At 55.9% G+C, this 25,976-nt stretch overlaps 1 protein-coding gene across 7 annotated transcripts in view; it reads right to left on the bottom strand.

Moving 5' to 3' along the window:
• Positions 1-23,537, bottom strand: part of WNK2 (WNK lysine deficient protein kinase 2) — a 158,831-nt gene extending 135,294 nt beyond the window's left edge. For all 7 annotated transcript variants that reach the window (XM_082614017.1, XM_082614011.1, XM_082614014.1 and 4 more), the window contains exons 1-2: positions 23,286-23,537; positions 22,028-22,707 (exon numbers count right to left, since the gene is read on the bottom strand). In XM_082614017.1, coding sequence (XP_082470143.1) covers positions 22,028-22,705 — 678 coding nt within the window. In that variant the 5' untranslated portion in view covers positions 22,706-22,707; positions 23,286-23,537. The remainder of the gene's footprint in view (positions 1-22,027; positions 22,708-23,285) is intronic.
• Between the last annotated feature and the right edge of the window lie 2,439 nt (positions 23,538-25,976).

The following is a 25,976-nucleotide window of genomic DNA, read 5'->3' as shown; positions in this document are numbered from 1 at the left end:
GCAGACACACCTGAAACCACACCTTAGTTGTTAAAACTACCACTATGTGGATACACAAGTATGCAACGAAATAATGACCAAAAATTACAAATACACAGTGAAATGAAGTAAAATGAAATGACAGGTGAAATAAGCACACCACCCCAATTATCCCGCTCTCTGTCACCCTCCATCCTGCCCTCCTGGGTTATCCAGCCCTATAGCCCAGGTCTCCCCAGGGCATACTTGCAAAAGACAACCATCTTTGTGGCCCCAGTAACCTATGGGACGATGGTACGGTCTTCCCAAGATCAGAACAGAATCCCAAATCCAATGCAGAGCTAGTGCTCAGTGGGGCACTAGCTCCTTTCTGTAGGAGGGTTTGCTCCCCGGGGGATGGTAAAGCCACCTCCCCATTTCACGACCGAGACGTACAGATGCCATGTCTGGCATCCCACAGGGGCTTCTCTGCCTCCACCTATTATGTCTCACCTCCAACAGCTGGAAAGGTTCCTGAGGCCCAGGAGCGAAACTCAGGTCTGACACCCTGTGAACTCAGGGTCGGGAAAGCTGGTGTCAGTGAGTCTCTCTCCTTGTCACTTACACCCTGATGGGTGAAGAAATGCCTCCACCTCCTCCACACCTGCCATCTATCTCTCCCTCAGGCAAACATTTACCAACAGCCATGACCTGCTGTACAGCCACACGCCAGGCTCACTAAGGTGACCTTAAGACAAGACCCCTGCCTTTGGTGCTCAACCCTATGAGCCATGCAAGCCGGTGCTGCCCCCATTTTACAGAGGAGGAAGCTGAGCCTCAGAGAAGCTCAACACCTCCACAAGCAGCAGGTCAGAACGCGACACCCGGCCAACCTGGCTCCCATTGTCTCCAGGTGCGTGCAGGCTCCTGGGAACATGGTTGACTTGGGTGAAGCATGGCTGCAGAAGACGGGCAGATCTCAGAGTGGGGTGCACACACCGCTCCAGGTGGGGAGGCCTGAAAGAACCCAGGACGCATGCACAAGCAGAGAGCAGGGTGAGTTCCCGAAGTTCACCCTCCAGCTCACCTTTCCCAGGGCTGCTCTGCAGATAACCAAGTCCTGCTCATACCCCTTCCCAGACAGCCTGCCCCAGTCAGCACCCAGGCTGTGGCAGGCACCACAGCCACCGGCACAGGATCATGTGGCACCTGGCCTCCCCCACACCCCTCCCAGCTGCACTCACTCCAGAGTCTCTTTACCCGGCCCCAGGAGCACAAACAGCTCCACGTCCCCCAGACCCCTGGTTCTCCCTAAATACACAGGCAGGACCATCACAGTGTGGAGAGACGGCAGGGAGAGGTGGGGATGCCACTCCCCATGAGGGACAGTGCCCAGAGCAGTCAGCACGTCAGCCACCTGGCCACGGGGCCTGCCCACCCAGGTACGTGGGTCAGAGCCCTGACTCTCCCCGACTCCACCATCCTCACAGCACAACTCCCCTCCCCACCAGAGCCCAGAGCCTTGAGAAAGCGACAGCTCTCTTCAGTGACCTTCAACACCCTTCACTCCTCAGACCACACGTGGGCTCCTCCCTTGCTGTGCCGCAAGGCACCCACAACCCCCTAGGTCAGGGCCAGGGCTTAGGCATCACGTGACCCACATGAACCAGCCCCATCGGCTTCCTTGCCACTGACATGGGGAACCTCCTTGTGTGGTCTGGCAGCACGGGAAATGCCTAAGACAGGTGTAGATACTCGGCCAATGTAAACCACGGGACACAGCCGACTCATTTGCTCACGGCCTTCTCTGCCGGGGTCACCATCATCTCGTAACTCTTGGCAACCATCCTCCCTCTGACCCCTGACCCAGGAAGAAGCCTGGCGGAGGGTACCCTGCAAGGCCACTGGGCAGTGGTGACCCCCAGTGCTCATACCACCCTCACTAGACTACCAGAGGCAGGTGCTTGCCCGAGGCCGCACAGCCGGACGCTCAGCTCCCTGCAACGCAGGATTTGTTGCCTCTGCCGGGCACAGCTGTCTCCTCTGAGCTGCTCCTCCTCAGCAAGGCACCCCAAACCATACGTCTGAGCAGCCAGGCAAGTGCTGAGCACAGCCCGACTGCACGTGTGTGAAGGCGCACACGCAAAAGGACACGGGTAGGAGCGGCAGAGACACATGCAGAAGCAAGTGCTCACACTTGGACCAGTGACAGGAGTCGGGTGTTTCTCCCCCGTAAAAAGCTATTTCCTCTGCTGTATTTAAAATATTTCTCAGAGAACACAGCATAAGAGAATGGCAGATAACGTGAACACAAAAACTCCATTTTCAGTTGCTCATGCCAGCAGGCACCGCAATCCAGGAAGCGCACCCACAGCCTGTCTCGAGCCCTGCAGCTCCCACCTGGGACTCTCACTCTTGTGCTCCCCCGCCAGGGAAGTCATCCAAAACCATGATGCCTGTGTGTGTGTGTCTGGAATTCTTCACTGGATGGTTATTTATAATTTCAAGAAATAACCAGACATCCCAGGCCTGGCAGCGGTGATGTGGGTCACGTGGTCCACGGGGCAGTTACAAACCCCGATTACTGAGGAAAAGTGGTGAGGCAGGCAAGGGTGAAAAGCACCAGGCTGGGATTTAATAAGATTCACACAGTGAGAACAAAACAGCCAATGAGAATGGGGGCTGCGCTCAGGGAGGAGGGCACAGGAACTTTCTTCTTCCTTCCCTCTGTTTCCCCCATTCTCTGCAATCTGCTGAACTTCATGAAACTAAAAACAAAAAGCACTCACCGGCTACACCCCCGGACCATGTTCTGGGCAGCAGCAATGCTTACTGCAAGGCTCTTTTCCTCCCTAGAGTGAGGTTACCATGGCGTTTATTTCAAATGCTCCCTTTGGCATCTGTTCTATAAATGGCTTTGGCTTTGCACCGAACGCACTCACTGGAGGCAGAATTCCTGATTCTGTAAAACGCACAAATGCTGAATGCTTCTTCCGGTTGAGCTCCATCTCCTCCAGGGGGCAAAGGAGAGGGACCAGTCCAATCCCCCTGAGTGTGCACTGAGCACTTACCGTGTGTTGCTTAATGGGAGACGAGACCCTCTGCGGAAGCTGGGGGGAACTAGGGTCCTGCCTGTCAGGGATGGCAACTGAGGTCCCCCCAGAGATCTGGGCAGGGCTGACGCCCTAGGTCTGCACTTGGGAGTTTATTTGAGAAGATAAAGTACAGGAGACTCCTGATAATAATTCAGGGTGGGATGAGGTTTGTTAGTCTACTTTTGTGTCCTATTTGGAATTTCCATGGTGCTAAGTCAGCAATAACAATTGGGATGTTCTGGCCCTCAGTCAGTACCAGTGGCCTTGCCTCTGATTTGGACGCCCTGGGCATGACCTTTCCAGGGAGACCTGGCCAGGCATGGGCATCATGGGCAACGCCAGGGCCCCCTGCAAGCTGTCATCACCGCCGCTTGGAAGATGAAGAGATGATGGGTCAGGGAGCAGCTCTTAGTCACCCTGGGGTGCAGCACACCCAAGCCACCTCCCCAACAAGGAAACCAGGAGAGGGGGCTGGACTCCCTCCCCGAGGGGCCACAGTTCCCCACCAATGGCAGCAGATGCACTGTGGACCATCTTCAGTGACTCTTCCTCAAGGGCAGGCCCGGCACACGTCAACCCCAGCACTGGCTCACGGGAAGACCTGTCCACCCCATCAGCCATGTGGCCACCAGTCTCCCTGGCGTCCCAATCAAGGACACCTGGGAACCCAAAGCCCCCAGCCACAATGCCAGGATGTGCCAGGGCCAGACAGGGCAGATCCCACGCCCCTGGGGTCTCCTGGACATCCCAGTAGCAACCCCGGCAAGGGGCGAATTTGCGTCAAGGCAGGTGCCACATGTTGGGGTCATCTATAATCGCAGCTGCCAAGACCAGGGTGAGGGAGGGGTACAGTCCAAGCCCCCAAAGAAATGATGGAAGAAGCTGGCCCCAGATATCATGCCATCCATGGGCCTTGGGGGGACAGGAAGACGTCTCAGAAGGAGATGCCTAGCAAAAGTGCCCAAAACCACCCTGGTGGGATCAGTATCCTCATCTGTAAAATGGGCCCTGGGCAGCATCACAGGAACTTGCAGCATTAGGCTCCACACAGGGCCAGGGCTGGGTTGGTGCCCAAAAAGCAAATGCCCCGGGTACTCCCAGTGAGCTATTATTATGACCACTGGCTCAGGCCCAAGGCTGAGGGGCTTCAGTCAAACCACTTCACATGTCCAGGCTCACCCCCTGGGTTTCTCCTGTTGTCCAGAGTCACTGCCTAAAGCCCCCAGTACAATCTGTGGACCCCATGATCTACGGCCCCAGAGGCTGCTCAAAGGAGCCGGCATCTCTGACTGAGTCTACAGGATCCCATGGGGAAGGGCCTGCATCTACACAACCACAGGGCGGCTCTCAGGCCCGGTGCCCCCCAGTGCAAAGGCCTCCTTGAATGCTGCCCCCAGCTCTGTCTGTGTAGTGTTCACTCAGAGAGTAAAAGTCAAAACTGAACATAAAAATCTCTCTGCAGTGCCAAAAATACCTCCCCACGGGATGAGGAGGCAGGCACCGGTTTCCACAGCAGCAACTGTTGCTATGGATACAGGGCTCCTGCCAGAAAGGGGTGGGGACAGAGACGGGGCAGGGGGACTAGTGGGGGAGGGGAATACAGCAAGGGGATATGGGGGGACAGAGATGGGGTGGAAGAACAGAGAGGTACCAGCAGGGGGCAGGAGAGAGGCTGGTCAGCGGGAGGGAGGGACTTGGCCAACCCTGGCCCTCCTGCCCCCCATCACTGGTAAAGCTGATGTGCAAATACAGACTTTGGGGAGGGAGGCCGCTAAACAGTAATACTTGTAACTGAATGGAAGGAGGAAAACAGGATCTCCCACAAATGTGAACGCTTTTCTGATTTGAGCGCAACAAGTCCAACATATTCCCCCAGAGAGCCTTGATTCCTACTATTCACTGACTTCTCTCACCTAAAACTGTTACCTCTCTCAGCCTGTAGCGAGCAGCAGGACGGCCCTCCAGGAGGGAGCCTGAGGGAATGGCCATAGGACAGCTGGCCGTGGCCTCTCCTGCACTCCCTCTCTCTCTGCCATGGAGACCCCAGCCCTGGGAGATCCCACCTGGCAAGTAAGGTCCCCTCAGCTCTGTGACAGGCAGATGGGGGTAACATGTGCCACCAGCCCCAGAGCCAGGTCCTGGGCAGGAGCTTTGAGAATAGAACCCTAAGGGCCCATGGGCTGGCTGCTCAGCCATCCCTGCCCAGAGGTTCCCCACTGTGCACAGGCTTCTGTTCACAGCTCTCCCCAGAGGCCTCCCTACCCCTCCGTGGGGCCACAGGCTGTTCATCACATGTCACAGTTGGAGGCGTCATTGCTTTCTGCCTCCCCCAGCAGTGATGTGAGCCAGGAGGCTGCCTGAATGGACAGGTCCCCAGGAAGGGGCTACGGCCACTCTCTGTCTCTACTGCTCCCACCACCTCACATGCAGCTGTCAGGCCCGTGTCCATGAACCCTGTTTTCATATCAGCCCCCAAGAGCCTGCAACAGCCCCTCATACCCATGACCAGGTTATGACACCACCGGTGTGTTTCCTTGACCTGAGCCCCTCGGCTCCAGCACTCACACCAGACACATCTCTCCCCAAGCCAGCTGTCCCCTGACACCCACCTGGGGGAGCACGGTCCGGAGGCTCCACCAGTGGCTCCACCCACAGCCCATAAGCCCCCGGACATTCCTCCCACAGGCGGCCTCTCCTGGCCTGCTGGGTGTCCAGCCCCGAGCTGTGCTCTGTCCACCAGGAGGCAGGCTGGCTAGCTTCCTGTCACCGCTGTACAAGCTGCCACCACTACAGCCCAAACAGCACACATTCTCTCAAAGTTCTGGGGGGCCAGAAGCGAGAAGGCAGACTCGTAGGCAGAGTCAAGGTGTCACACATCTCCCTGCTTCCTTCTGGGGTTGCATGGAGAATCCATCCCCTTGCCCAGCCTCTAGAGGCCACCATGTTCCTCAGCTCATGGCTCCATCCTCCATCTTCTGTAGTCATGTCTCCGTGGGACCCTCCTGCCCCCTCTTATAAAGGACCCAAGGGATGACCCTGGGCCCACCTGGATAATCGAGGATCATCTCCCACCTCAGAGTCCTCAATCCAACTGCATCTGCAAAGTCCCTCTAGCCACACAGGTGGCATATTCAGAGGTTAGGGTATAAGGCCGTGGACGCCTCCATCATCTAGCTTCCCACACCCCTTCCTGGCCCGCCTGACCCTGGGCCTGGACCCAGCAGCCGCCTACTTCAGGCTCCCTTCCAACCTTCCTTGGGGCCGGCTGTCACCCAGCTTCACGCCTCATGTTGAGGCGGCAATGCCATCTTTTTTAATTCATCTTTCCCCTGTCAAAATGAAGAAGGAAGCCTCACGTGGGCCCTCTTTCATCTACTTCCCGACTATCACTGCCCACGCAGGCGCCATCTGTCCACGTTGCCATGCCTGTGTCCCCTCCTGGCCACCCCACCTTCCTCTGGGCCACATCCCGCCCACCAGGCCCAGTGCCCTCACTCCAGCTTCATGTCACAAGCCAGGTTCAGCAATGCATGCTCAAGGCCCCCGACAGTGCCCCCCACCCCGCCTGAGTCAGACTGGCTGGCCCCCTTCCCACAACCCCCAGGAAAGGCCCTTCCAGGCCCGGCAGCGGGGCCTCCAGCCTCGCCCCGCCCCAGCAAGACTGTGGGTACTCTGAGTGGGGGACAGGAATCCCAAGCAAAGGCAGCCCAGGGCAGTGGAGGACGTCTCCAGCAAGCGCAGCCTTCATGGGCCTCAGAGATGAGCCAGCCTCCTGGGGCCGCAACCCAGGACTCAATGAGAAACGTAAGTACACACGTTAGCACAGGGCCTCGGTGAGCTTTCAGGAAATTGCTGTCGCTGTTATCACGACCATTAATAATTATACTCAGAGGCAAGGTCCTTTGAAACCCTCATAATTCAACCTCCAGCAAACTACACCTCCTCTCCGCCCACAGTAGTTTCCTTCCTCCAAAGAGAAAGCCCAGCAGAAACCCTTTGTTGAAAGGCCATCAGCCATGGAGCACCCGCCTGCACCCACCCACTCCCCAGGGGCACAGAGGCCCACTGGCAGTTCCTGCCCCGCCCAAGGAGAAAGGCTTCACTGCCTGGTAGGGCGGTGGCCCTGACTCCAGAACCCTGGAGGCCTGCTCCCCGGCCGGCAAGGCTGACTCAAAGGGCCTGTCTTTCCCACAGAGGCGCCCACGGGGCAGGCAGGCCTCTTCTCTGGCACACAAACCCAAGACGACAGACACAAATGCACACCAAGGCCAGCAAGGCCTGATGGGGCTTCTTCACCGCACACGCAACCTGCATAAGCAACAGCCAGTGGTGGGGAAGCCAGGGTCAGGCGCCACTGCTGCCACATGCAGGCCACAAGGGAAGGACTATGGAAGCAGGACCACAAGAGCAGGGCCACAGGGCATGGGGACAGGCATGCAATGACAGCCATGACAGCCCAGCTAAGCCCACCAGGGCCTGACAGTACTGGCCAGCCACAGACCCCTCTGCTGTACAGTCTGGCGCCTGTGCCAAACCCTAGTCCCCCGGCTCCTCTGCGTTCCTCCCCAGGACCTGTGGCCAGGGGTTTGTCCCAAGTCACATCTGAAGGGCAAGATCCCACTGTGACCTCTGGCCTGGCCGGCCCCACTCACAGAGGCCCAGCCTGGCTCCAGGTGGAAAGCTGGCTACGCTGCCTCCGCTCTGCCTTGCCAGATCAAGGACACAAAGGGCCTGCCTCAAAAATGCATCTATAAAACTCTCCAGGAGGCAGCCAGCAGGGCCAGAACGTTCCAGAGTCACCATCTTGCTCCCCTCCAGGAACAGAGCAGGGCTTTGTCTTTTATCATCACCGTCATCAAATATTTACAGAGGCTGACAGACATCTCAGGCGGGCCAGCCCGGAGCCAAACACCACGCTTCTCAGGACAGGCGGAGGTGCAGGCGAGTAGGCGGGGGGCAGCCAGAGGGGTGAGGTTTCCTGCAGGGCGGCCGCTGCTCTCTCCGACGGGAGCAACCATGCCCACCATGGGTCTGGGTCCTTGTTGTCTGGACACAGAACCCAGAGCAGGCTGCCTCTATGCTGTCCCCACTGCAAGAAGTACACAGGAACAGGCTGCAGGGCTCTGCATACTCAGCACTCCCGGGAAGTCAAGTGCAAGGGAGTGAGCGGGCACCCACTCCAGCCCAGGCGAGCAGGGGCCTAGAGCTGCCAAGGACAGGGAGATAGCAGCCCCGGACCCCCACGCCCACCTCAGCCTCCTCCCTCCAATCTGTTACGGTCCAGACTGGAAACCACCCAAGTCTGTCCATGGATCGACAGGCAGACTCTGAACACCTACACAGTAGAAAAGGGACCGACCTGCTGATCGCTGCAGCCAGGGCTGAGCCCCAAAGGGCATACTGACATGTGTGGGCCGCAGACACAGAAGGCTGAACACACACTGTGTGATCTACGTGCAGGAAATTCTAGGGCAGGCAGGCGATCTACAGGGCAGTAGGCGGGCAACAGGACCCGGGGCCGGGGTTACAGGGAAACGTCTACCTCTGCCAGGTAGGGCTCACAATGCACTGACCTGCTCTGTAGGCTCCAGCAGTCTGACTTCCATAATAATAAAGCAACGCCCCTCTACTGTTCAGCTTTTTATTGTCCTTTACTTTCAAAGAGTACCATCTATCCCTTTCTTCTTAAAAACTCTTTCACTGTTTATTTTCATCTGCTTTTGCTTCATTTTATTTCTGATAGGTTTTCATGTGTTTTGCCATTTTTCCCTAAACTCATCCTGTCCTCTTCCTCTGAAGTATGCCTAGCTGAGTTTATTCACTTCCAGTCTCCTTTTTAACCTTCTTTTCACAAACAGCAAACGCAGTCATCTGTGCATACCTCCTCTCAGGCTGAGCCAGGTCTGCGGCCACAGCAACCAGACCCCAGCCCAGGCAGACCACCTGAGGGCCCCAAAACCCACACCAGTCCTGTATGTATCCCAGGGGTGCTGTCCAGGGGATGTTAACCTCCAACTTGCAAAAGCAACTAAGCAAGATGGGAGGGGACAGGCAAGCCCTTCTGAGGCTGGGCCCCAACCCCCATGAGACAGTATAGGTGGGGAAGGTGGGGAAAGTGGGTCCACCGGCATCTAAAGGCCAAGAATTCCACTCACAGTCAGGGCCACCAATGCCTGGGAACACCCTTGCCTCTACCACCCCCAGGAACCAGCCTCCACTGTGTGACTCCAAATCACTCACAGCACCACACCTGTGCTAACAGAGAAGTCTCAGTGTTCTCCGACACCTCCTGGTAAAACCAGAACCCCCAGCTGCCCAGCCTGGCCACCCAAGACACCAAGAGCCAGCCACCCTCCCCACACAACACAGCCCCCACCCCTCTCCAAGAAATGGCTTCCCCCCAACTGATAACCTTCTCCCCACATGGTGGCTCCAGGTTCAGGACCACTCAGCACACACACAAGGCCCACAGTCCAGGCCCCATGCCCTCAACCCAAGAGTCCGCACCCAGAACGCTCAGAGGCAGCTATCATGGGGCAGAACCACCCCAATCAGATCTCCCTAGGGAAATGTCTGGAAGCTTGTCAAAGCACAGACAGCCACCACTGAGAGCAGCTTTGGTCCCCCTAGGAGCCCAACAGTCCAGGTGACCAGGCCAAGACCTACATCATGCAGGGTGGGGGCAACCATCCCAAGCAAAAGCTAGAGCATATCATTCGCATATGTCATAGGTCTAGTGCATAGCCAGGGAGAGGCGGGGTGCTGCTTGGGTCCCCAGGGCCCGAGAATGTGCAGACATCGAGACTGTTCCATAAGGTCCCCTAGAACCAGCTCACTCTGCCTGTGGCTGTGACCATCCAGACCGAGACCTTTGGGAACATGCTTCCAACTGGGAACACAGGATGGCCCCAAAGACCTGAGAGGATGCAGGGGGTCTTTCAACAGTGGCAGGGGGCCCTCGCAATGCTGATAACCAACGACCCTGCAGTCCCCTTAAGTCAATTACTGCTATTGCACAAAAACACTTGAGGATGGAGTATTTCCAAAATCCAAGCACACATGGGCCCCCACCACACCCAGGAAGGCACCTGGTGACTGCACCCCTGCCCTTCCCCCCATCCAGTCTCCTCCACCCTTCAAGCTTTCAATGTTCTTCCAAAAAGGCCAAATTTCCTCTCCTGCTTGAAACTCTTAATTAAAGAGGAGAAATGCCTCAGAACCTGTCAAGGCAGGTGTCAGTGGATTGCTGCTGGCCAATGCAGCAAGAGGACTTCCTGGCTTGGAGACACAGCACAACAGCCAGCTCCTTCTGGGGGACCACAGCAGCACCCAGGCTGAGAAGCTGCATCCCACAGGGTGCAGGCGGAAGCACCCTGACATGTCTGGCCCCAGTCTGGAGATGAGAGGAACATGCAAACACCTGGGCCCAGCTGTGGGCAGGGCTGGGTGTGAGCCCACCCTGAACTCACCCCCCAGGGGAAAGGGGAGGCTCGTGGATCCACTCATCCCAGTGCCGGGCTCTCACCAAAGCTCAAGGAGGTGGGAGCTGCAGGCCACGTGGTGATTCACCATCACTGCACACGTTAGCACAAATGCTACAATTATGACTTTGCAAAACACCCAGAACATAAAAAAGAGACAAGAAGGACATGTACCAAAGTGAAAACAGCTACGTCAGAGGAAAGAGATTTGGGGCAGTTTTTTCTTTTTCAGGTTTCAGCATCTGTCATGTCCGTCACCCAAGCCCTAATTTAGGTAGCTTGAAACATCCCCCACAAAACCCCACAGTGGCCTCCCCATCCATCATCCGCCACCTCCTCCAACCTCACAACCCCCACTCATTGGAGGGGGTCCAGGGCTAGCACGTTGTGGGGAGGGACTGTTCTAGATTAAAACTGACATGACAACCAAATGCAGTGCATAACTCTTGACTGGATCCTGGATCCAAACAGGAAAACCATCAGGAAGGCACAGTCCACGTCAGACGTGTGGCTGACAGCACCCAAGTTAGATTTGAGTGTGACACTGAGCTATGAAAACTTGTACGAAAACGTCCTCACTCCTCTATGAGATGTGTGCTGAAGTTTTCAGGGCAAGGTGGAAATGGGCCAGAATAAAACCTATGCAGAGGTACAGAGATAAAGCAAATGTGGCAACATGTTTACAACTGGTAACTCCAACTTCCCCATCCATGTTTTTCAAAATAAGAAGTTTGTGGGGAAGTGTAAACTGGATTGCTGCCAGAGAGGAGAAAGCTCAGAGAAAGAGCAAAGAGGAGAGGGTAGGGCCAGCGGGTAGACAGCTGGGAGGCCATGTCACAGGGTCCCAGCCACAGACTCCTGGAGGTGAGAGGTGGAAGGAGCAGGACATGGCAGCCCCTGGAGGCACCTAGAAGCAGTAGGGTATGTGGGTTGTTCTGTTCGGAAGACAGGCCCAGGTGGAAGAGGGCCTCATCAAACATGGGCACCAATCAGATCTTGGAGGGATGAGGTAATGAGCACCAATAAGACCTTGGGGGGACAAAGTAACCAAGACAGACACGGGCAGGCACTCCTCGCACTCGCCCACTGCCTGCCACCCCTGTCTACCAACAAAACCCACTGTGCCCAGCCCCAGGGAATAGATCATAACCCATCTATGCCATCAAGCCTTTCCCAGATGCCCTTGCAGCTAAGGGAGACCACACAATCTCACCGTAACCAGAAAAACCAAAGAGGCTTACTGGTAAACGTTTTCCTGTATGGATTAAAATATGGACACCTTACCTAACCACCACCTAACCACCTGCTTGCTTCCTGTCTTCAAATATGGTTGTGATGCCTGGAACTATGGCAGCCTTTCCGCCACCATGAGGTGACGAGACTGGGGACAAATCCAACAAGGCTGAGGGAAGTAGAAGAGAAAGAGGGACAGCACCTTTCTCCCTGCCAACACTGCTGAGTCACTAGGGCCCTGGACAGGCCATCCCCAGATTTCAGATTCTGGGGATGATCAAAAGTCTGCACTGCTTAGCCACACTTGGCTTGCAGCTAAGAATTTTCCCAGCTTATCCACTCCTGAGAAAGCACACAGACAGCCAGGAAAGCAGGAGGCCTGGGGGGAAAAGTGGACATCAGGAGGTCAGGTCCTTCCAGGGCAGCTTCTGGCCTGAGACAGGTAGGGAGTCTTCTCAAGGGCAAGTCCAGCTTTCCATGTCTAGATCCAAGTGCTGCCAACAGCGCCACCAATAAGTGAGATGGGAACCCCCATGTCTGCAATGTCTGCAACGCAGCCAAGACATGCCATGGGAACATTGGAACTCTATGTTCCAATGCTGGAAATGTTGGAACTCTACCAACAGTCAGCCAACACTCCTCAGGGCCCATCCTGGTCCCATGAGATGTTCGCAAAACTAAAGAAAAGGTGAAAGGGGTGCAAGGCCTCCCACACCCTGTCAAGAGCTTCACAACACAGCGAGTACTTTAAAGGCTCTGAGAAGTCCCACAACAGCAATTCATGCTTGACCCAGCACTCTTCAAGCCTATTTAGTAACACCCCTTTCCAAAGCAACCCTCTGAACACACATGGAAAATGACAATCCAGGGGAGAGGCAGGAAGCGCGCCACCAGCTGCTGTCTCTCAGTGTGAGCTTGGATGTGAGCCACCTTCCCTGAGTCTCCTTCTCATCTATGAAAACAGAGTCCCAAAACTTCTCAAAGTGGTTCTGAGGACCTGATAAACTCACACATGGGTCCAGACATCCAAGAAAGCCCTCACCATACCACAGCTTCTTTCCTGCCCTCCTGCCCATGGCCAGCTGACAGCCAGGCCTGAACCTCCCTGCCAAGGAGGCGCCCGAAGCCAAGCCAGGACAGCCCTGTGCAAACCACCAGGACGTGTGGGCACCAAGCCTCGCCCAGCACCGCTCTCTACTCCACTGGCTCCTCCGCCCATGTGCCTGGGCAGGGCTTATGCCACGCCATCTTTAATTTCTGGAGCCACCATAGAGAGACCCCACTCCTGAACACCTGGGAAATACCCCCAGCTCAAGGGCTGACCAGCCTTGGTCCTCAGGGAGGTGGCGCATGAGGGGGACCACTGGCCAGTCCTCCTGACTTGTGCCATGAAGGCATGAAGACCACTTGGCACAGAAGCCCCTGGAAGCAGATGCTCAGGGAGCCCACAACCCAGGGCCACCTCTCTATGGCCAAGGACGCTCTGCCCAGCCTGCAGCCTGCCCCCAGAGCACGGCTGGACAGGGCTTTCTGGAAAACCCCTCCAAGAGGACCGAACACAAAGCACAAAGACAGGAATGGACCCCAAACCACAGCCTCTCCTTGCAAACGAATAAATTGCATTAAGAGACACTCTAGAAACAAATAAAAAGATAAATTTTAAAAGCAGTGATGGGACTTCCCTGGTGACACAGTGGTTAAGAATCTACCTGCCAGTGCAGGGGACACGGGTTCGATCCCTGGTCCAGGAAGATCCCACGTGCCGCAAAGCAACTAAGCCCGTGCGCCACAACTACTGAACCTGCTCTCTAGAGCCCACGAGCCACAACTACTGAGCCCATGTGACACAACTACTGAAGCCCACGTGCCTAGAGCCCGTGCTCTGCAACAAGAGAAGCCACCACGATGAGAAGCCCACGCACTGCAACGAAGAGTAGCCCCTGCTCGCCGCAACTAGAGAAAGCCCGCACGCAGCAAGGAAGGCCCAACACAGCCAAACATACATACATACATACATACATAACTTTATTTTTTAAATATATAAATAAATAAAAATAAAAGCTGTGACACTTAGTAACTATAGCTGTATTTATAAGAGATATACATGGGGAAACAAGAACTTGAAGGTAATGTGCAAAAATAGTAAGTAGTTATATTCACTTGAATTATGAGTAGTTTTTTCATTTCTGCATACTTCTTTAATGTAGCTGTTATACTGCTTCGTTTTGCTTTTTAATTAATGAACTATTTTTTTAAAAGAAGTTCTCGGCTTTTAGAAAGATTGAGCAGAAAGTACAGAGTTCCCTTGTACTCCCTCACACCTGCACACAGTTTTCCCTACTATTAATATCTTGCATTGGTGTGGTACTTTGTTATAACTGGCATGCCAATATTGATATTATTATTAACTAAAGTCATTGTTTATATTATGGTTCTCTCTTGGTGTTGCACATTCTATGGGTTTGGACAAATTTACAGTGACATGTATCCATCATTACAGTATCACACAGAATAGTTTCACTGCCCTAAAAACCCTCTGTGCTCTACCTGTTCATCACTCCCTCCCCACTAACCCCTGGCAACCACTGATCTTTTAACTGTCTCCACAGTTTTGCCTTTTGCAGAATGTCATATAGTTGGAATCAAACGGTATGCAATCTTTTCAAATTGGCGTCTTTCACTTACTAATGTGCATTTAAGCTTCTTCCATATCTTTACATTGTTTGAAAGTTCATTTCTTTTTAGCGCTGAATAATATTCCACTGTCTGGATGTACTACAGTTTATCTGTTCAACTACTGAAGGATATCTGGGTTGCTTCCAAGTTTTGGCAATTATGAATAAAGCTGCTATAAACATCTGTGCGGGCTTTTGTGCGGACATAGATTTTCAACTTATTTGGGTAAATACCAAGGAGCATGATTGCTGAACGATAGGGTAAGAGTGTAAAGTTTTGTAAGATGTCGTCATACCGTCTTCCAAAGTGGCTGTACCATTTTGCGTTCCCACAAGCAATGAATGAGAGCTCCTGTTGCTCCACATACTTGTCAGCATTTGGTGATGCCAGTATTCTGAATTTTGGCCATTCTAAAAGGTGTGTAGTGGTATCTCATTGTTTTAATTTGCATTTCCCCAATTAAACTCGATGTGGAGTGTCTGTTCATATGCTTATCTGCCATCTGTATATCTTCTTTGATGAGATGTTTGTTAAGGTCTTTAGCCCACTTCCCCCCACCCCCACCCCCGAGCTTTCCTCTGTTCAAGAAGCCAAGGTCAGAGGCAAGGAGGGGACCATGGTTCCGTGTTCCCCTTCCGTGACCCACAAAAAAGGTCTTGGCCTATTTTTTTTTTTATAATGACGAGTTTTTTCTCTGAACTTTATTAATTTATTTTATTTATTTTTGCTGTGTTGGGTCTTCGTTTCTGTGCGAGGGCTTTCTCTAGTTGTGGCAGGTGGGGGCCACTCTTCATCGCGGTGCACGGCCTCTCTTGTTGCGGAGCACAGGCTCCAGACGCGCAGGCTCAGTAGTTATGGCTCACGGGCCTAGTTACTCCGCGGCATGTGGGATCCTCCCAGACCAGGGCTCGAACCCGTGTCCCCTGCACTAGCAGGCAGATTCTCAACCACTGCGCCACCAGGGAAGCCCCTATTTTTTAATCTGGTTGTCTGGTTTCTTACTGTTAAGTTTTAAGAGTTCTTGGTATATTCCGGGTAACAGCCCTTTATCAGATATGCGTTTAACAAAGATTTCCTCCCAGTCTGCATCTTGTCTTCTCATTTGCTTACAGGCCTTTGCAGAACAGAAGTTTTTCATTTTAATGAAGCTGAACTTAGAAAGTTTTTCTTTCATAGATCATATCTGTGGTGTTGTATCTAAAAAGTAACTGCCAAACCCAAGGTCACCTACATTTTCTCCTATGTTATCTTCCAGGAAATTTACAGTTTTGCATTTTACATTTAGGTCTATGATCCATTTTGAGTTAACTTTTGTGAAAGGTATAAAGTCTGTGTCTATATTCATTTTTTTGCATGTGGATGTACAGTTGTTCCAGTACCATCTGTTGAAATGACCATCTTTCTCCATTGTGTTGCCTTTGCTCCTTTGTCAAAGGTCAGATCATATATTTATGTGTATCTGTTTCTGGGCTCTCTATTCTATTTCATTGATCTATTTCCCTATACCACGCTGCCTTGATCATGTTTCTTTTATTCTTTTCCAAAACTTTAACATTTATTTAAAGAACACTGACATAAATTGGAGGTAATGATCAAGTATTCCAGGAACTCTTAGAATTCAAGTCTCTCAGGAACAGAACTGGATATGAAAAATACTTGAAGCAGGAAAACCTACAGCTGACTCAGGTTGCCAACCTCAGACAGGCTGGGCTTCTGCATCCTCACCAGGGGGCCTCTCCACCCAAAACACAGCTCCTGGATTGTCCGTGGCCAGAAGCAGATCCTGATCTGCTTCTTAGAGATTCCAGCTGCTTCATTCACACCCTTTCCTTATCTGCAGCTCAGCAGCCAGGTGCTCAGGTAGAGCTGCAGGGGCACAGGCCCTCAGCCTGCCTGCACCTGGAGGCCCCTGGGCCACCCCAGGGGCCCACCTCCAGCCTCAGGCAGGCCTCCCTGCTCCTCCAGGTTCAGCTTGCTTTCCACCTCAATCTCAGTTTCTTAAACTGTTTATCTGCAGGGTGAGAAGAGGCTTAACTCTGAGTGCCCGCTCCCAGCAGTGCTGCATACTGGGCGCTGAATGTACCTCTCCGCAGTCCCCATGGCCCTGTGAGAGTTGGCTAGCACCATCCCCATTGCACGGACGGGTAAACCGGGGTTCAGAAGGGCAGGTGCCCTCTCTATGGCCTCCCCACTGGGAAGCTGTGGGGCTGGGGTCCGAATGCAGCAGGACATGCTCCCAGAGTGTTTGTGTGCACTGCACAGTGTGCCCTGCCTGGCTGCGAGGCTCCTAAGCACCCCTTCCCACCACCTCAGGCAGATGCTGGCACCATTCAGCCAAGGCAGACCACAGAGGAGACCCGAGCCTGTGGCCTGAACCCCTGCAGGACTGAGTCAAGCTCTTCTCCATCGAAGCGGTGACCTACAGCTCTGTGTCCTCACCTTCGGCATCATCCAGCTCCAGCCTGAAGCCAGCCCAAGCTACTGGCCCCAAGAGATGCCTACAGCCAGGCAGAGGGCTGCTAGAGTCAGCCATTCTGGAAGGTAAGTGGCAGGCACCCAACAAGTCCAGCCAGCCCAGGACCACAGGACAGTCTCTCCACAGACTGACTCCCTTGCTTCTTGCAGGCCTCTCGCAAACACCCCTCCTCTGTGAGAACCTGGCTCTCCCACCTGACTCTCCTGCTGACTGTGGTACACCAGGGCTGGAACCAGGACACGTGCTCAAAAAATGCCTGCTGAGCCAATAAACCACACCAGCCTGTGCTGCTGAGCCCGGACACGAGACCCAGCATGGGGAACCCCAGGGAACGTCCACTCTCTATGCTCCTCTTATCAGTTCTTTCCCTTGCCACCATAATGTTCCAGCTAGCAGTCCACCAGCAAAGCTTCACCCACCTCAGAGTTACCCAGTCACTACCTGGAAATAGCACGAGAGGTGGGGAGATGCCCACTAGCCCTCCACCCAAGTTAGACAGTCTGGGGATCCTCCCTCTGGGGTCCAAGTCACTGGGCAATTCAGGCCTAAAACGCTCAGCCTGGTACCCTCACACGCCAGGGCCCTGAGGATACCTTGAGGTATCCTCAAGGCCACAGGAGCACGTGCTTCCAACAGGGAATAAGCTGCAATGCCCAATGTGCCCACAGTGGTGACCCACAGCTCGGGCTGCTTGTTCATCACTGCTGACCACACTCACCTCCCCAACAAAGCTTGGGGATAGGGGAGGGGCCTCTGGGTTCGGGATGCCCACACTCCTGCACTGATGGGCCCCTCCCCAGTGCATTTCACAGGCCTCTCAGGAAGTTGGCACCAGCCTTTCTCACCAACCAAACCAGCACTGTGGTCAAGATGACACATGAAACATCATTTGGGAAAGCAGGCTCAGTGTTGACACCCAACTGCTTTCAAATTACACCTCTTCCACCAAAATTGCGCCCTTAGAAGATTTTTTTAAAATAAAAATATAAAAGCAGGGTGACCACCAACCAAATTGAGTTGAGCCCTTTCTAAGCATCTTGCTCCAGCAAGTGAGCACCCTCTCCTCTGCACATCCCCTCATCTCCCCACGTCAGCCAGATCGGGCTGCTTGCGGCTCCTCTGAAAGCAACACCTGACCCTCCCACATGAGGCCAACCCTGGGCCTGCGGCTGCCCAGCACCACAGGGCACGTGCCTGGTCTATGAAAGGCGATGATGCACCTGTATGGTCAGGTGTGTGAGCTCAGCGCCCAGTACAGGTGGGGCACCCACAGCCATGGGAGAGGTGCCAGACCACACCAATAGCAGGCAGACCTGGCCACCCTCTGAGGACAGCAAGGGGACCGGCACGCTCAGCACGGCTGCACACGACAGGCGCCTACAGGCATTATCCACTGCCAGGGTGCAGGAAGGTGACACAGAGGTCTGGCTGTGGTGGGTGAGTTGGGAAAAAACGAGTCCTCCATGGCCACACGAAGGAGACATCAGCAGATCCTGCAGTCCCCACATCCACAGCCTCTCCCTGGCCTGGAGTCCAGGCCATCACCACCCCACGGGAGCCCAGCGACCTCTACGCAGTGCAGAGCAGCAACAGGACAGCTTCATGATGACACCTGAGGGGTCCAGACACCTGTCCCTGGCTGATGGGGGCTCAGGCCCCATGGTACCTCTTCAGGACTCTCATGGCCCTCAAAGCCCCTGCAAGTATTCCAGGCAGAGGGTCAAGGACTGACACCTCCATGAGGCTAAATGACTCCCACACTGGGCACGGGCCAGGGCACAAGCGAGGGAAACATGAGTTGCGGGTGGAATCCCCCAAGAGGCCGTGCCCAACCCTGTAACCGCAGCTCAAAGCAGCCTTCTGTGAGGAGGAGGAAGCACAGAGGACCCTTGGAGACAGGGGCCTGCTGACGGGAGGGGGCAGCACTGACCAAGGGGGCTGAAAACCAAGGCTCTCTCCAAGTTCTAGAGGAAGACACTTAAGCAGGTGGTCCAGGAAAGGCCAACAGGCCGCCTCCAATGAGGCTTCTAGACACTGTCTGGGATCTGGGTTGGCTGCATTTTCTCTGCTCGGAGGCCCCACCCATGGCTCAGAGGCATCAGCAGGTGAGAGAGGGTGCCTGAGTCACCTGAGACCATGTCAGTGGTCCGCACCTACCCCCACCCCAGGCAACCCAGAGTCAGCCAGAAGCCTCCAGCTATCCCGTGCACTGTCTGACAGAATGGGGTCTGTGAGGGACCAGAGCTGGCCACAGGGACGTGGGAAATGTGAGCCAGAGTAAAGGCAGTGGTTCTGGGTGCATTTGTACTTTCCCTGTTGCTCTTATGTGTCCTGGTGCCAGAAATGAACATTCATTCAAAAGAAACCAGAAGGGGAGGTAATATTTTAAAATGGCTTCCCCCCCAAAATCAATGTCAGCTTCAAACGTCTGGAGAATTCAAGAGATGAAAACACCTCGCTGCCTTTCACTGTGATATGAACACATACTGCTCTTTCTGCAAAGCTCTTTTGACACTAAATTATAGAAGGAAACTGGAAGTCACGGGGATCTTACATCCTCCAAGCCAGACTTATTAGGTCCAAAAATGCGGCCTTTCCTCCCCTTGGCAGGGAACCCGGGAAAAAGCAAGCGGGTGACACTATCTCAGTTCTGCGGGAGGCAGGCAGGTGCCAACATCCCCCATGGTCCCAAGGTTGAGAGGAGGAAACAGACTTTTAAGGGTCGATTTCCAGGGCATTCCAAAGATGCCAGCTGAGGAGCTTATGGGGTTTGGGGAAGGGAGGGTTGGAGGGCAGGAGGAATACCGCAAAGCTCCCCGTACTGAAGGCAATGCTCCCGGCAACCCACCCTCCAGTGGGAGCCCTGATGCTTGGGAATTCTGGGGGCTGGGTGGAGGATGAACGTCTCCACCCCGTGCACTAGGAAACCCCCTCCCCAGGCGCAAAGCCAGCATGCCACCTGTCGCCCTCCCTGGTGCTTGGTGGTCCGAGAGGACTAACCTGGCGCCCTGCCCTCCACCCTTATCTCCTCTCCTAAGGACGGCCACGCCAGGTGGCCTCTTCCCATGATGCTGCAATCCCCCTCCACCATCTGTATCCTGACAGGTGACCTTGGTGGGCTCTCAACAATAAAATGGGGGAAACAACAGCCTCCTGTTCGGTGAAAAGGAGAGTGCACACACAGCAGGCTCTCAGCTGCTGTCCTAAGCTGGTTCCCAGCCCCCTCTGGTGTAAAACCCTCTCAGACCTACCCAGCAGAAGGCAGCTGACCCTAACTGCTGCATATCAGCCCTCTTGTTGGGGGAGATACAGGAACAGCTTCCCGGCTGGCATGGGGCCCCCAGTAACTACTGTATAAGAAGCAAAACCAGACAGATTAGAAGCCATCTCCCACTTTCCTACTCCCACCCAGAGTACAGGAGTAAAAGCCCCCTGGACAGCAGCCAGGCTCCACTCTGGTGCCGCCCTGCTTAGGGACCCAGAGGCAGAACAGCTTGCCTCGCCTTAAAGGGAATGGGAATTGACAACCTCCTCCGAGGGTCACATGCGCCTGCAATGCCTCAACCAGATCAGCTGGGCTCCGCTGCTGAGGTCTAACTCAGCTCCTGCCTGCTGCAGCACCCCCACTCCTGTCCTCCACCCGCAGAGGCATTCCGCAGCACAGGGGTGCTTGGAGTGCCACACCAGGTCACTTGCAAGAGCGAGAAGGTGAGGAGGGGAGGTACACAGCCACACTCTAGAATCAGGAATCCTCTTTTCCCTCTCCGGGCTTCCCTTTGCGGGTCCTCTCTCCCCTGTGCGTTCACACACAGCAGTGACGCCCGGCTCACTCCTATGCCAACCCAGCACATCATCCCCAGGGCCCCAGACCACAGACCACTGAGGCCACCCCTCAGCAGGTCCCCGAACCTGCAACCACGAGGGAGGGGAGTTCTCAGTCCCTCTCAGTGAGGGGGACTCAATAGGCCACCCCTGGCTCCACCGTGAAAAGTCCCTATTTCCACAACAGAACCAAGGAGCTCTGAGGAGGGGTGGTTTCCGAAGCTCTTTGTCTCAGGAGAAAGGCTGAGGACAGGTGGGCACTGGACAAATTAGCCAGCTCACGTATACACACACACACACAGGCCACCCTGCAGGGGCCCAGAGGACAAAGCAACCAAATCCCACTTCTGAGCCAAAAAGGCAGGCTGCCTGCAGTGTGGCAGGCAGCCTGCGTCAGGACTGGCAGGCCCAGCTAACTTTCCAGGGCGCTGGGGTAGGCTTACATCCGCATGGCCAGCTCTCGCAGGGTCCAGCCCCATGCCTGACAGCTGTTCCCCCAAACAAGGGAGGGCCAATAAACACCCACTGTGACAGGTGCTGCCCCAGCTTCCACGGCCGGCCCAGGACAGCCCGAGTTACCATTTATATAATCTTCCAGGGCTGGGGCTGACTTAGCCAACATGAGGGCAAGGTTATGAAAAATGCAAGTCCAGAGCCTTTGCATCCACAAAAACCAAACCAAAACAAAACCAAACCCCACCTGCATTTTACATGACTGGGTTTTAAGACTTCTCACATATCCATTTTGTGAACTAACAGGACAAAGTGACAACACTTCCAGGCTTTGCCCCAGAGCCCACCATCCCTCACCGTAAACAGACCCCAGGTGAAAAGCCCCTCAGACATCCCCAACTGGGGCATCTACACTCTGCAAGACGCAGTGAGGTGCTCATTTAAGAGCAGCTGAGAGTCCCCCAAACCACCCTGTGACCACCTGGACACAGGGCCCTGCAGCCCACACACTGCTTCTGCACAGACACAGACGATCCAGACAGCCTGGGTCAGTACAGCCCAGAAGAAGGAGCGGCACTGATCGGCACTGGAAGACACGCCCTCCAAGTGCCCAGTCTCCATCATGGGCCCACATCGTGCCACACTTAGACACCACACACTGGGAGGTCCGACCTCCATCACCCAACCGTCACCACACAGACCACCAGCACAACCAACCACCCACCCAGAGGGTGACACACAGATGGCCGCTGCCAGGGGTGGCTAAGGCCAGGCATGGCCCGATGCCAGAACGCACTCGCCCACCACCCACCTGCGGCCATCTCGCCCCTCACCTGCAGCTCGCACCAGGCTACCTCCACCCAGGTCTCCGTGTCCAGCCCCTTGTAGACCGTCTTGAAGGAGCCGCGGCCAAGCTCAATGTCGAACTTGAGGAAGCGGCCGTCCAGGGAGGTGGCCACAGCCTTGAGGTCGTCCTCGTCGTCGTCCTCCTCCTCGGGCTCCTCCCGGCGTGCGCGCCCGAGCTCTGGCCTCACCTCGAGAGCCCCCACGTCCTCCTTCCTCGCGGCCGCCGCCGCCTCCTCCTCGCGGGGGCCGCCCTCGGGGGCAGGCGCGGGCGAGGGCGCGGGGTCCGGGCCAGGCTCCTGCACGCCCGCGGGCTCAGGGCCGGGGACAGCAAGGTCGCCCAGCGGCGCTGCAGGCGCGTCAGGCGCGGGGACGGCCGGGCGACCGCGGGCGCGCTCGGCGATGAGGCGGCGTGTCTTGCAGAGTAGCAGCACCCTTCGCTGCAGCGGCTGCGGGGGCTGCGCGCCCGGCGACTCGGCCCCCTCCAGGCCCAGCGGCTCCTCCTGATCAGAATCCACCACGCTGCGTCGCAGGAAGCGCTGGGGCCCGGGCCGCGCCGCCCGCGCCCGCGGCACCGCCGCCGGCTCCGCCATGCCCGCGGGCCCCGCACCGCGCCCGGCCTCCATCAGTGCGCCGGGGGCGTCTCGGCGGCCGCCATCGTCGTCCATCTCTGCGAGCAAGGACACAGAGGCCCGTGTGAGCGCGGGCCTCGCCGCACCTGCCCGGGACGTGGGATGAGACAGCGCCGCCCCAGGGCCCGCGGCCTGCCCGCCCCGGCCGCGGAGGGGCCTACTGGGCTGTCCCTGGGGCGGGCGGGGGGTGGGGGGCTGCAGACTGGACCAGGAGGCCGGGCTGGGTGGGAGGGAGCCGTGCCCTGCTCAGGCCTGGGCCGGAGAGGAGCCCTGCTGTGCTGTCCCGGGGGACACGAGGGAGGCTGCAGAAGGGGCCGGAAGGCCGGGGAGAGGGGCACCTGCGCCCTGCCCAGCCCCGGGGAAGGGGGCCTACTAGGATGTCCCTGGGAGGTGGGGGTGGTTAAGACGGGGCCGGGAGGCCCGGGCTGGGGGAGTGGGGGTGCCGTGCCCTGGGCCGCGGAGGGGTGAAGAAGGCTGGGGAAGAAGGAGGTACTGGCCAGGCGGCGGCTCCACAAAGGACGCTGCCCGGGGCGCAGGAGGGGCGCGCGGGGAGGGGGATGCGGCGGCGCGGCGCGGCGCGCACACAAAGGCGGCGGGCGGGGGGCTCGGCACTCACAGGGCGAACAGGCGCCGTCCATGCCCGCGGCCCGGCGGCCCGGGCGGGCGAGGCCGCGCTCAGGGCCGGGATCCGCGCTCGGGGCTGAGGTCTGCGCTCGGTCCGGGGTCGCTCTCAGGGCCGGGGTCTGCGCTCCAAACCCGGATCACCCTCGGCGCCGGGTCGCGGAGCTACTTCCTCCAGCCGGCCCGCTGCGGGGCCGCGCTCCCGGGTGCTGCTTCAGCTCCGCGCGGCTGCGCTCCCGCACCGGCTCAGACCCTGCGCGCGAAGAGGGCGGGGCATTCGGCTGCCCGCCCCCGGCCTGAGCGGCGGGGCGGGGCCTGGCACGCCCACCTGTCCTCCGGCGCGCGCGGCCACCTGCGGGCCAGCCCCCGGGGCCGCGCACGCCCACTGCGGCCCTCATGCTCCCCCTCCGGTGGGTACTGCTGGCCCCTGAGGATCTTTGGAATGCCCCACGCGGCTGCTGGCCGCGAATGGTCTGTTATACCCCCTGCAAACCTGGCTTGGCCATCCTAGTTCGTCCACCTGGAAAGGCTGCCAGTTCCAAGACTCGGTCAGTCCAGGAAGACACCCTGAGCTGCAAGCCTATCCGTTTCAAGCCTGTCCATGATGACGTGCCTAGGCCTATCAAAGGGAAAACTGAGAAGAGATGGAGCTAAGCATGTTCCAGACAGACGCATGCAAGCCAGTCTGGCTTCCACCGTGCTCCCTGGGACATGCTCGTGGCATGTGGGCATCATGCCTGCCTGGTAATGGAGGAGATGACTGGCAATTCATGTCATCGCCGGCAGACTGCTGCCCACCGACAGCTGGCAGATGTACATAATACGGCAGCAGTATCCCCACACATTGCAGCGGCAACCTAGGTGGCTGGGGGACTGGAGAGGACCTGTCCCTGACTCAGCGCTATGTGCTCTCTGAGCCCTTAGAGGTAGTTTTGGGCCGCCCTGTTTGCATACCTCTCATGACAGGGAGCTCACTCTCTCTGCCGGCCCATGACCCATGAGAACACAGCTAAGCAGTTAGGTCACAGTTTGCTCATCCATGAGATGGACATAATGGTCAGTGCACAGCTGGTGTTCAACAAATGCTTACAGAGGCAGGGAGGAAAGGAGACAGGGCCTACCCTCTGCCTCTGCTCCAGTCAGTTCCCAGCAAAGCCCACTGGTAGGAAGGTCAGGGTCTGGCCTTGCCCCCAGGGAGCCCCACTCAAGAGGTACTTTTGAGGATGGGTGTGCCTTTGAGTGGGCTCAGCGGTCAGTCTAGTGGTCAGACCCAGTGCAGCAGGGCCACCTCCCTGAGTGCCCCCCACAGGCTACTACGTGGGGAGGTGGCTCCTCGCTTGACGACTATGTGGGGCCCACCCCAGGGTAGGTGAAACAGTGGAGAACCCAGGTCCCATAAGGGGACAGGGGCAAATGGTGGGACTGTGCCAGGAGAGCAGAGTTGGGGGCAACAGGGGTATCCAGGGGTGATGGGGGCAGCAGGGGTGTCCTGGGGTGATGGGGACAGGGTAGGCTTCTCAGGGAACTGAAGGAAGGGTACTGGGGCAGACAGATGGAGTGGGGGTATATGCACCTCGCAAGCTTGGGCTCCTAGGCCCTGGAAGCTCCTGCCACTGGGTGGGCAAATAATGGGACCCCTGGGGCTCTGGCCCCTTGAGGAAGTCTCCCCATCCAGCGGGGGGCCAAGAAGTACTATAACAGTTTTTTTCCCTCTCTTATAATAAGATGATGTAACATTTCTTTTACTCTGTTCTCTGTAAAAATTTGAAAACATGTTGAATTTTTAAATAACAGCTTCATTGGGATATAATTTAGATACCATAAAATTCACTCTTTCAGAGTGTACAATTCAGTGGGTTTTAGTATATTCATAGAGTTGTGTGACCATCACCACTGTCTCATTCCAGAACATTTCTTATCACCCCCAAAAGAAACCCATGCCCATTAGCAGTCACTCCACATTACCCCCTCTCTCAGCCCCAGGCTAGCAGTAATCTACTTTCTGACTCTATAGATTTGCTTATTCCTAACATCACGTATAAATGGAATCATACAACAGTCCTTTGTGACTGGCTTCTTTCATTCAGCATGATGTTTCACTTAGTCCACATTATAGCATATATCAGTACTTCACTTCTTTTGTGGCCATATTGATTTTTTAAGAGCAAGTACTCATTAAAGAAATTTAAGATAGAAAAAGTAGAAATAAAAACTTTTTAAAGTTGTTACCCAAGTGTGATCCCATGGCACCTCCCGTGGCAGGCACATGTCCTTCCATGTGCAGCTGTCCACTCAGGAGACGCTCAGCAGGCTTGCATCAAATAACCAAATAATGGGGATGTCCCTGGTGGCGCAGTGGTTAAGAATCCTCCTGCCAAGGCAAGGGACACGGTTTCGAGCCCTGGTCCAGGAAGATCCCACATGCCGCGGAGTAACTAAGCCCATGCGCCACAACTACTGAGACTGAGCTCTAGAGCCCATGAGACACAACTACGGAGCCCATGTGACACAACTACTGAAGCCCACATGCCTAGAGCCCATGCTCTGCAACAAGAGAAGCCACCGCAATGAGAAGCCCGCTCACCGCAATGAAGAGTAACCCCCACTCGCCGCAACTAGAGAAAGCCCGTGCGCAGCAACGAAGACACAACGCAGCCAAAAAATAAATACATTAAATAAATCAATT

The sequence above is a fragment of the Mesoplodon mirus genome (genome assembly GCF_964341445.2).
Source record: "Mesoplodon mirus genome assembly, chromosome: 1".
In the NCBI taxonomy this organism is placed as follows: domain Eukaryota; kingdom Metazoa; phylum Chordata; class Mammalia; order Artiodactyla; family Ziphiidae; genus Mesoplodon; species Mesoplodon mirus.
The sequence above is the reverse complement of the archived record's forward strand: the minus strand, read 5'-3'. Positions and strand labels throughout refer to the sequence as shown.